The sequence below is a fragment of the Leuresthes tenuis genome, unplaced genomic scaffold (assembly GCF_036924035.1).
Source record: "Leuresthes tenuis unplaced genomic scaffold, fLeuTen1.0.hap1 SCAF_17, whole genome shotgun sequence".
Taxonomy (NCBI): Eukaryota; Metazoa; Chordata; class Actinopteri; order Atheriniformes; family Atherinopsidae; genus Leuresthes; species Leuresthes tenuis.
Window position 1 is genome coordinate 14,904,156 of NW_027325371.1, and position 12,796 is coordinate 14,916,951.

Consider the following 12,796-nt stretch of genomic DNA (forward strand, 5'->3'; position numbering starts at 1 on the left):
TTCCATTTTTTCATGCTTTAAATATCTTCTGTCTTGTACCAGTTATCTAATTTTCTCTTGGTGTGTTTGCACGTTTATTGCATTTGCAGAAGTCATGTAATTTCCTCAAAAAAACACCGCTCACAAGAAGAAATCAGGTTCACCATTTGGATGCCCAAATGATCACTGACATGAAACACCACATATGAGCACAAACTGGATCATAAGAAACTCATAAATAAATAAAGCACACAAACAAGTCCCAGTTCATAGTGAAACACGCAGCAAGAAAGTTGTCTTTCCTTTAAAAGAGCTGCACATGTATGCTTATGGTTTGATCGCTGACATCCCAAATAAATTGAAATTGTGATAGAAAATAACGTAAACTGGTTTTCACTATGAAAATTCATTCTCATTTTTATGTATCTCAGTATATTGTATCTTAATTACATTTCCCTTCTTGGCTTGTATCAACCAGTTGATGAGATACTTCTAAAAGAGTCAGTTAGGTTTAGAAGATAACATTGAAATAAAATATCCATCTTTTGTTCCTTCACAAAACTGTCATGTTCTTTCTGCATGCTCTCTCTATTCTTTCTAAGTCTCCCCAGATGAGTCACTGTGGCTTTAACCAGTTGGCATGTCTCCTGATTTTCTATATCCAGCTTTCTCTCTGTGGGCTAAGATCCTATTAGAGAGGTGTCAGTCACTGACTTTGTCCAGTTGACAACAAAAAGCTGGCAGGAATCGATCTCTGCTAATGTAAATGGAGTCTGATTGATGTGTATGCACACCGGAGTAGTTCAGGACCCGGTTAAGTCAATATTCTACCTCTAATGATAGTAAAAAAGAGCAGCAGAGGTCTTTGTGTATGTGTGTGGTGAGGGTTGAAAGGAGGAGAGCGAAATTAATGAGATGTTGTCCAAAGAGGCGACACTGTGGGTATCATGTGTCTTAAGCTAAGTGGAGAAAAAAAGCAGTCAGTCGTACTGCATGTTTACCTGAGATTATCCCTTCGCTCTTGTCTTTGCTCATTAATTCTATTTGAATTACTCTTCTTTGTTGCTTCTCTGTCAAAACACAATTTACAAAGAAGAGAAAATGGCCCTTTGGACTAACCTTGTTGTGAGGCTTTAAAGCATGTAAGAGTGTTTTACATCTACATGTTGGTATCGTGGAATCATTATAATATGTGCTTTGATGCAGCTTTCATAGCATTATTTGTCTCATGTGTGAGGAGATCTGTGTTTGGAGCCAGTCAACAATTTATTTGCTTAAAGCTGTTTATTTTCTGCTTCAGCTACCAATTCAAGCGTGAGAAGAAATGCTGTAGTGTGAATACCAGAAAAGTCGAGGTTCCCTTTTGTTGCACTAGTGACAGAAGCTGTTGGTGGGGCTGTTTGTCTCCACACAGACTCCAGATGGTGCTGTTGCCTGTGGTGAGGTTAAAATGCAGGAAAGAAGGAACCTTGAACAAGTCACATCAGTTTCAACATGACAAACACGATTGCTATAGGCTGACAAATGAAATATCTTTTGATATTCAAAAGGATTCTGTGTGTGTTTGACACGTTCCTTTTTCAATCAGCCGTTTTTGTGCCTTTTATTGCTCCTACCACCTACAAGGCTCAAGGGGTTTGGCTGCTCATTGTCAAAACCAGATGGGTGACAGCAACACCGTGTCTGTATGTTCAAAAAGAGTTATTTAGAATATAAACGCTGAAAGAGCTGTAATTTCACATTTTTAGCAAGTCTGGGGGGATTTTATGATATTGCTGTAAAAGTTAATATTCTTAGTATTCTCCTATTTAACTTTTAAGCTGAATAGGACAGCAAGTGTTTAGATATAAAGTGTTGACACACTGGAGTGGGATTTGATTGAAAAATATATCTAATCCATCTAATCCATATGTTCTAAATTATATGAGTTTAGGACTGGGTGGCATCTCACCAGGTTGCAAAATCTGCAGATACAACCAAAATAATTATCTTTTGCTTACATTCCAAGTCAAGAAGAATTTATAGTGGCTGTCATTTCACTGTGAACCCACAGAAGAGCTTCTCTAAAATCCCATTTTATCCCATCTGCTTTGGACTACAGTAGAAATAAAGCAGCATGGACAACGGGAACTGTCTTGTTACCATTTGGGTCACGAGCACCTCTTCTGACGCTATGTCATCTTGAACGACTAAAGTAACCGTTGAAGGAAGATGTCGAGAAGAGAAACACAGACAGCAACAAAGCATGAGGTCGGACAAAAAATTGTGGTCTAGCATTTTTTTTCTTGTGAAAACAGCTTTTTGTAAAAAAGCCACTCACAGCCATTACAGTCTAACAACAGCATCTTAGTTGCACTGGCACTGTAAACCTGTAGGGGACTCCAAAGTCAATAAATTATACACAGTGATGGTTTTAATTCTTCATAAATCCACAGGACAGGACCCCGATGACGAGACCTCTTCCCTGGCCCAACCTCTAACTGGAACGTTCCCAAAATTGACAATACTCACTTGGCTCTATATGTACTTTAAGTTTGAAGTAGACAAATGGTTGTCAAGTTATGGGAAGAACAAACACACAGCCAAACAGGAACAATCTCTGAAAAACATGGAGTAATTTATTGTTTGCTTGGGTGCACTGATTTTATTTCTCTTGAAGTCATTACAGACTGAAGCTTCAAGATTTTAACATATGAATCAACCCTAAATTTTTGTTTGTAATATGTATAAAATATAATATAATAAAGCCCTAAAACATGAATGCCACCTTTTAGAAGCTGTAAAAATCTTTACTCAGTTTCACACCGTGAACGCAGAATCATAGAATGTGTTTTTTATTTCCCAACCAAACCTCTCTGCATGTTCCCCTGACGGGCAATTCAGCTGAGTTAATTAGGAAAGACCGAAAGGCTACACTGTATTATCAAAATAAACCAAGTTGACAATAATAGTTACAGCTTGTCAGGACAATACTCCTGCAGTTACTTGGATTTTCTAAAAAGAGACGCCTCATTATCATTTATGCCACACTTGGCTTTTACAGGAGAGACAGTGTCAGCCCGTATTTAACCTCCCGGCATGCAGAAATGGAGGATCTGCATATCATGAAAAGAGGTAAGAAAAACCTCGACAAAGACAGGTGTGTGTGTGTATATGAGAGGAGAATACTAAAATATCCACTAGAAAATGCTGCAGCTTAGTTGAAGTCCAAATAAATAAGATTCAGCACAATCATAAATGAAAAAAAAACAAAAACAACTTATAATCAGAAAAATGAATATTTATCTATTGATATTCATTCATGTTTATGATTTGTTCCTAAATGGAAAGACTTGGACCCCTCTTATGATTGGCAACATCGTCTTTGTACAGCTTTTGTAAAGTTTCTTTGAACTTAAATAGAGGAGATGATGTGGAGTGCTATGTGAATACATATACTGCAGAATTCAAATTCTCCTTTGTGTAATCCAAGTTGGGTCTGCTCCTTGCCGTCTGCAATTTTCCATATATAGTCTACTTACTGAAATGTGTTCATTGACAGACTGAGATGAGAACAACAGCATCATTACATGCTTCACTCGCTCCCTTTGACTTGAGTTCACTCACACAGATTGAAGTACCAGGTGACACAAAAGCTGTAGGATTATGTGGGAGATTCTGATGACGTCTTTTTAAAGTTTCCAGTTGGCTAAAAAAGAAAAGAAGTAATTGAGGTCATACTTTCTGGATTTTCAGCCTTGGCCAGGAAATAACTGAGAAAGAAAGGAGGCTAAATAGAAAAAAAAAAGAAAAGAAAGTCTAATAACACCTTTTGACAAACCCATCTACATAAGCTGCAGCTGCCTCTTGATTAAAGGATTTGCCTTTTCCCTTTTTCCCACACATGCTTCCAAAGTCTGGAATTCTTGTGCTGGCTCTCAGGTCTCTTCCTCATCTCATCATCCTCTACGTGTTTTGTTGTCTCATCTTTCCCTGCTTAATCTATCAGTAGCTTAGCTCCTGAATCGGTTTGCATTTGCGGATTGTATCTGTTGTCAGTACTGTACAATTTGGATTTTATTAAGTACAAAAATGGCAACACAGTGAACACACAAGTATTAAAAATCGATGTTACCTTATGCAGATTTGATAACAGCGTTAAGGTAAGGGGTCAGAGTTAAGCATTCCAGAAATCAATACATATTCATGTCAATTTCCCGTATAAATGATGATATAGTGTTTTATAACAATTTAAAAGAGAATATTGATGATATGAATATGGATGATCTTTGGAAAAAAAAAACAACAACAAGAAAAAAAATCAAACAAGAAAAATAACTTGGGCACAAGCTTGGTGTTGCACAGTTTTTACTGAAGCTGAAATGTCTGAATCAGAGAATGAGACAAGCGCATTCTGAGAGAATAGCAAAAAAAATATGGACTGAAAAACCATGCACACTTTTACGGGGCACATGCAGGACATTTTTCTTCTCATTACGATTATACTTTACAAGTACATTCTCGTGTTCCCTGTGACAAATATGAAGCACTGTAAGCAGCTCTTTACTTTGCCTACAACAAGCACGGAAAACTGGGACTTAACATATAAAAAAACATTTTGAAGTGGTACAAGGACAATTTCCTGACTGATATACTGTACAGAGCTATGCGAGTGGTTATAATAATGTCCCCTTAATCTCAAATTGAAATTCAGTTCGTCAGTCTGTCATCCAAAATGTCTAACCAGGAATGTCAGAGAGCTACAGCACAGCACCGCACCAGGTGAAATGATCAAAAGCAACATCGAATCATTGCCATAGAATCATATAATCTGACTTTGCTTGTGTAATAAAACCAAGCATGCTCTCAGTGTCATTGCTTGCACAGTTTGATTACTTCCAGGATCCAAAGTTCTACACAGCTATTTTCCATTTTTATGACCGCAATACTACACTTGTAATCATTAACTAACTGTCTCTTTGTGTCTGACATTTAATTTTCTTAATGAAATTTTCGTGTCAGCCTTAGCATTTAAACACTTTATACATGCTGGATCCAGGATTTCCACCCTGTCTCAAATGAGAACCGCAATGAAAACATTGAGATATTCAAAAAGAGGAATCTTCTCAAGATTACAGACTTTTCATTGTTAAAGTATAAATCAGAATCACCATCCAAACCCTTTCTGTTCTCAGTTATTCCGATAGTTTTGATAAGCAGTAACTTACTCATTATTGACAAAAAACACAAGACGTATTGAATACATGGTGTCAAGGGTGTAAACAATAAAGTTGAAGATTGTCATTATAGTGACAAACACCTGTTTATCCCAGGTACAGAGGTGGCCACAGTTTGTTGGTCTTGTATTGTTGCGGAAGGTGTACAGCGGCCAAATCACCATAGCTGTTATATACATAACTGCTGCAACAATGTTATAGACAATAGCTAGCTTGTCGAAGGAGAACGGAAACATAGATTTCAACCGTGTAAGGGAAACCACCATTATGAGGATGACGAAGATGAAACATAAGGAGTACACAGCCACGCACCACTGTAGTGCTGGGGAGCCCGAGTACTGGCCTCTTTCTAGGGAAATGAAGATGAGACAGCTGAAGAAAGTTTCCAGCATCTTCATAATGCCTGGCAACGTGGAGAGGAACCCACTGGTTTCCCCTCTTGGACGAAGGTGTGTTAACACCACCTCCCCTACATACCCGGCAACACAAAACCAGGATACCACAGAGGCTCCGATCTGCCGATAGTTGGTTTTGAGGGTATAAAAGGTGGGGTAGATGATGGAAGCAGACAGACACAGTAGGCTTGCCAGTATAGCAAAGGCAGCGGTGCAGTCATCCCAGGGAAAAGGTAATTTTCTGCTGACTGAGGTGAACTCCAGGATGACAATGAGAAGTGTCAAGAAACAGCAGAAGCACCATGCGAACATGCACCATCCCCAGTATGAAGATGAATCAAATCCCACCGTGGCCACCAGAATAAAACACATACAAGTGAGGATGGTCGTCAATATTCGCACGATCCCCACAGGCTGGGTGATGGATTTCAAATCCACGATGACCATGGCTGCACAGACGTCTCTTTGAACTAAAGAAAAGTGTTGTTGTTTTTTTTGTTTACCCCAAAGTTCGTTTACTGCGCTCGGCGTGCCCGTCTGCACAGCGTGATGTTTATTTTAATCCAGATCCTGTTGAAGAAATCCATGAAGGTAAAAGCTCCAAAAGGTGTGTTCCTTCAAAATGAAACTCAGATGAGGTGTACATTATATTCTAATAGAGCATCCTGGCTTATCTGTGCTGTTTATGGCCCCTGTTGGACTGCGCTGATTGGATACTGGTTGGGCGTTATCGTGGTCACCTTTTGAAGCTCACTGGACTCTGGTCTTGAACGCAAGCCCAACTCAGGAGCTCCAGTCTAACACAGAGATGGGGTGTAGGTCACATTCAAAGGAATACTGGTCTTATTCAATTCAACGCCTAACACTATCTCCAAATGAAGCAGAATGTACAGCCATTATGCTGCTTTAGAACAACAATTATACCAATTGAACGTTGATTGTGATGTTATTTGCTCTTGTATTTTGGTTATGTTGGTCTAGATATGTAAATGCAACAAGGGAATTAATATTCAAACAAAAATGCTATACCAAAGCAAGGAATAATGCTAACTGCTAAAGATAAAGAGCTAAACTGCTCAGTTCACTGGTTCACCTGAAGCTGACATGTAAGACAGTTCCACATTTCACACTTCTATTGTAAAAACATCAAACATTCATTCAACTACATTCATATGAAAGAAGTTTACATACGCTTTCATGTAAGTTAAAACTTTTTAAAAAAAGAGGCCAGGTGATTGTCTAAATAATTCCTGCTAACTAAGTCTGCAAGCTGATGATGTTTACTACTTCATGCACCTTTCTACCAGACTTTGGTCTGGATTGGCTGCTTGTCTGAACTTTATATGTGCATGTGTGTGTGTGGGTGGAGTGTACTGGTGAAGGCAGTGTTGTTGGCGTTGCGATGGGACTAACATTGGGAGTTTTGCCAGTATTGCCAATAAAATAGTTAAGAAGGTTGTGTTCAGTCAGTGAAATAGACTGTAAACGAAAAAGAGTAGCGGTACACTAGAAATGTTGTTCTTTTGCTATAATACTTTTTTTGTTTCACTTGAAATTCCCACATTTTTCACTTTCAGGACACACTAATCTGGACACCACGTATGTAATAGAAATTTGTATAACTCAACAAGATCCAAACATTAGATATGCTTTAAAATTAGTTGTCATTATCACTCCCTCCAATCTTTTTGTTTCAGTGCCCATTTGTACCCATTTGCACACTTTTTGTAGATATTTATTGGGATGGACAATGTTTTTAACCCTTAAGCATATTCTATATTATTATATTAAGCTTCATTCATTCTGATAGGACTGTAAATTGCCTCTTAGCGGCTGAAACACTATTTGTACTGTACTACAAGAGACAGAAAGCTGTAGATGGTAAAAATGATCTAAACAAGGTGAAAACTGAAGCAAATGGAGCAGACCGCAATGCACCACTGGAGCCCCGGAAAGTAGTCATTGTAGCCCAGACAGATGAAGATAATATAAGCTACAAAAGCCTGGCTCCAGAACCTTCAGAAGGCCTGGAACTGTGGAAAGAAATCCACTGATCTCACCAGGCTTGGCCCGACTCATTCCAACCTCAACAGCCTATAGGATGAACGTCAGACAGGAGGCAACAGAGGCATCAATCTGTCTACTGCAGATAGAACAAATGAAGATGATGGCGTATATGCTTGATGCAGCAAGCACCTGTATAATCGAAATGTTAGAATAAAACAATCATTTAAGATACCCATTTGTAATTATTGATTTGATTTTGTTTCTTGTGCAGTCCTCATATACTAATATATTTTCAAGCTGTAAAAGAAAGAAAAATCCCATTGGAGCAACTAAAAGTTCCACCTTATGCCTGTTAACATTAAAACATTGCTAAATGTCTCAAAAGATTGTTCCTGAGGGAGCGTCTACTGGATTCATCCTGATATCAATTTGCAGTGTGCTTTGGATGAGGTAGCATAAACTTGAATGCCAAAAAATCTGTATGGTACTATTTAAAATGTCTCAAACAGACTGATTGGATGTAGGTCCTTCTCTAGTGGAAATCCACCGTTTGTTCAGATCTCAATCAATCTGTTTGACTCCCTGAAGAAGGCTAGCAAGAAATAATCTCTCACCTACTCAGTAGTTTGTTGTTGGTCATTTTGCTGCTGCTGCTTAATCAGTTTCTGTTGTTTTGTTGTGTGAGAAACAGAAAGTCCGGTTAATGTGGAACTTGTCGTCACTCCTTTTTTGTCACCACATTGTAAGTTTTTCCTTAAATGATGTGTGAGCAAACCTAAAATGCGCAGGTGCAGAACAGAATGACGTGGAGTATTTTTATGTGGGGAACTTTTCTGTTTTGTACTTCAATTTATTATTATCAGTGCCCATTAAAGGAATTATGGCATCATTACAGCTGGAATGGGAACTGCACTGACTCAGAAGTCAGGCTTTTCATTTCATTCTACTGCTCAGGTAAATTATGTTTGCTAACTTAACGGCTTGCCCGCCCATGAATAGTTAAATTTTACCAGAGGCATGAGAGGAAGTGCTCCTTAGCAATACAGTGAAAACAAAAGGGAGATGAATAGAGGAAGATATGAAACAACAGCTGTTTGTCTTCAACAGAGTTGAAGCGAAGTTTTCACCCTCTGCAGCTACTCAAACCTAAAAACAATTCGTAACAGTTTGAGCCAGAGGTATATTGTGAATATTCACACCATCCAACAGTTGTTAACGCTTCCTCCAGTACAGAATGTCCTTGTGGTAACACTGTCCAGATTGCAACACCTTGTAACAACATGGACTCTGTGATGCAGACCAACTCTGTGTAACTACTTTTTGTGTGCCGCATTTTACAGTTGATGTGTAGGGAGTTATGAGGTTTGGCAAACAGTTTGATGATCTGATGGAGTAACAAGTTTTAGTTACAAGCTTGAGTTGATAAACTCACTTTCAGTTGTGAAGAGAGGCTAATGGCACTGATTTTTGAAAAAATAATAAAATCTTATGACGCATGTTTTGTTGCTTTTATTGGTCTTCTGTCTATAAATATGTGTGGAAATAGATTTTGGACTGGACTCCCTGAAAACAAGCCTTGGAAGTGGAAAAGGATTCCAGAGGTTCCAAGTATTCTAGAGCCTCTGCTTTCTTAATCCTACGGCCGCCTGCTCCCACTGGGTTTTTTGGAACATTTCCAAACAATATGAACCTTTTGACAATCTACAGAATAATTACATAAGATCATAATAGCTTTTGTGTCTTCCCCAGTCTTTCATCTGATGTGTTGAATGAGAAATGTATTCAGTTGTGAGAATCACTCTGCCTTTTGGAGCCCTTATATATTACATTTTGTCATAACTCACACGCCCACAGTGTATTCTAGATTTCTTCATAAAACTTCAGAATCACTAAATGACTGTCACATATCTCACAATTTCTTGTCAATTCAAATGTTTTACTTCATACTTTTCTTTTTGCCCCAGTAATATTTTCCAATCTTTTTACTGTTGAATAAAACTATTTGAACTTTATTACCTTCCATCTTATTCAGTCAGTCCTTCACAAGTTTATGTTTCCAAAGCTGCCTTCTGTTTTTAACACAGCTCATGCCAGTGTTCATCTTTTCCACTTCACCAAGACCCATTCCTTTAAACTCACCTCCTGTCTTGTCACTTTCCTTCTGCCATCTCCTGCCAATTCACAAGTCCAGCTGTCGCCATATGCCATGCTCGTCATGTCCAAGGCACCAGCTTGATGCTCTAACTGACCAACTCGTTCCCTAGCAGGGGGTCAGGTCCTATGTTGTGCCTGTTTGCTGGCAGACTTTACAGCTTATACAGCCTACAGCCTACAGTTGTTTACTGATCAGATCCTCCTGTTTTAAAAACCCAACACAGATTCTATTGTGTTACTTTAACATATCTGTACTTATTTTAATTTGTATTACATCATGTATTACGTTCATTTGAAAGTTTTTTGAGTTGTTCTCACTTATTCTTGATCTTTAACATTTGAAATCGCCTTTGCCTATGAAACTTGCCTTTGCCTTGTCTTACTAATGAGGAATGGCAGTGAGATGTCAGGGTGCTGTTCATAAAGTGAAACTAAAATAATACACTTACACTGATATTTTGCAACCTGAGCTTATCTTTATATGACATCTTTATATGAGCTTTTCTAACTCACTGCCTGTAAAACTGAGGCCTCTCACAAGCTCAAGATATCTATAAAGATAGATCTATAGATACATATGTATATACACTCTTACTGTGAATTATTTTCTTAAAGAATTCATATTTGTTAGTTTACATTCAATTATGTAAGCTATTTTCCATTACAGCTTCAACAAAGTATAGTGAGGTACACTAATCATGGCATATAGTTAAAAAAAGTCAAATAAGGCCTTTTTGGTAATGGAAAAAACATGCAAGTACATTCTTCTTTTATTAAGTGTTTGCATAAATGCTAATATGAGTGAAGAATGCAAAGGCTACGAGTTCCCTTGTGACCTTGACAAAAGATTAGTGCTTGTGCTTGGCACATAGTTACATCACAGCTCTTCGTTATTCTCTCATGTGTGACTCAACACTATAATGTCTGATAGACTATAAACCACATTACGGCACTATAACCACATGCAAAGACAAATATATCTCAAAGATGTCTCGGTCTTTCATGAACAGTTTTAAAAAATAAAAAAATAAAAACAAGACAGTATGCTAAATTAGAAGCCATCAATTGATATTTATAGTCAATTTCATGCAGACCCACAGCACCTATCTATAACCACATGAAACCCGTAGTGGCAGTTGGAGAAAGACCACATGACAACTATATACATTTTGCCTTCACAGTATGATGCATCACTACATATCAGCAACTTTACAGTTGTAATTAACATAGAAAATAATTCTATTCAGGAGTGATCACTGGTCATGTCATATTTTCATACTTCAGTATTTATGAAACAGGTGAACTGTCAAATGTTCTTTCTTCAAATCAGGGCAACACAGATGCAGTCCTACACGACAATGTTTGCCCACAGCAACTAATAATTTGTGAAGCACGTGTCTGTAAGGATGAGAACTACTCGGCACGTGTTGGAACATATAAATGCAACATGGTCAGTTAAACAGCTATGAAACTGTGACAGTGGGGTTGTTTATGATTCAATAAGGGAGTTCTTATAACAGTGATGAATTATGAGCCAGACGGTTTTTCGATTCTAATAATGTGTCTGTAAGTCTGCGTGGTTTATTCTGCACTCTGGCTCTACCTTCAGGTGGGTGTTAAAATCTACAGATTGCTTCTGCTTTCAGAAAAACTTGTTTCTTACTCCCAGGATGTTGTTTATGAGTCACACGGCAGAATGCCAGTTCTTTGAGGGCGGGTGATGGGTTGAAAAAAAAAAAGAAGATTGATCTAGTAGAGAGTTAGTCATTGAGTTTGTGGATAAATGCTGTGTATGTGTTCAAGCCCCTCCATGTTGAGGAGTCTTGGCAACAGGCTGCTATTCTCCACTATTCTCCACTTGCAGATGGAAGATAACATTTTAACATTGGAATGTTGCTGGCCTCTTGTGGCCATATATCAAAATGGACTCTCAGGTTCTCTGTATTTCGAGTCAAACCCTTATCTCCAGATGTCCAGATGTGCAGGGTTAGCTACTTGTGATAGTCCTATGATCACTCAGTATAATCAGCCTGTCATGGATGTTGTCTGGCTGTAATATGTCAGGGTCATGTGTTCAGAGGAGGGTCATTCACACTCACTTAAAGTGTAGGAAAGAATGTTTGGATAGGTGTAGGAACTATCAAATATTTATGGTTGAGCAAGAGTGGGGAATATTTCAAATAGTTGGTAGAGGCATATTCAGTAACTCCTGAGATGAGTTCTGGAGAGAAGGTTCGAACATGATCATTCAACACTTCCATGTTCCTGTGAAATATCTCCATTTAAATACAGAGACCATGTTCTCATTACCTGATTCATTTGGTTTAGCAAGGCTGTGAATATGCTGAAGAAACTCACTTCTCTTCAGATTTGCAACGTGGGGTTATATTTAAACAAAAAGAAAGCTTCAAGGCAGTGAGGAAGGTACTCTATATGATTGAAACAATTTGTAACATTTTCAGCTGCATGCACAAAGCTTATTTTCTTTTTTTTTTAGTCACATGTTTCTTATTAAGCTGGAAAGAGTGAAACTTAACTGGCTCATCTCACATCTGTTAGCTCTAAGTGAAACCACAGGAAGTTGTGGTGCGAGGTGACATGAAACACGGCAAGGTGATTTCAGCTTGGTTGATATTCTCATGCACACACTCACGGGGCTGTTTGGGTATGTCGGCTGCCCAGAGGGCCGCGCTCCCAGTTATACAAGGTTGGCTGCCCCGCAATTTTAATTGCTCACTATTAGAAAATATTGAGGAGCCAGAGGGGCGAGGGGAGGGGTCTTCCCACACCCCTGTTGCCTGGTTGCTGCCCGGGGCGGGAGGGGCCAGGAAGAGCTCTTCTGCTGGTTCGAGTCTGTGGTGGCTGCGCTCGCCACACCCCAGTGGAGTTGAAGGAGGGGGGGCATGTGCGGATGTATGTGATGTGCAAGTGTGTGTGGTGATGACTGAGCCTGTGGATTGTGGCTCTGTACACTTGTACACTCATAACTAAGCACGGTTGTCATGTTCGACCTGTGCCATGTGTATTGCATGTTCATGCACACAC

The 12,796-nt window shown here is 38.8% G+C and overlaps 1 protein-coding gene across 1 annotated transcript; it reads right to left on the reverse strand.

Moving 5' to 3' along the window:
* Positions 1-5,182: 5,182 nt before the first annotated feature.
* On the reverse strand, positions 5,183-6,037 carry LOC140272823 (myeloid-associated differentiation marker homolog). The gene has a single exon (XM_072368297.1). It carries the CDS (start codon positions 6,035-6,037, stop codon positions 5,183-5,185), a length of 855 nt encoding a protein of 284 aa, XP_072224398.1.
* Between the last annotated feature and the right edge of the window lie 6,759 nt (positions 6,038-12,796).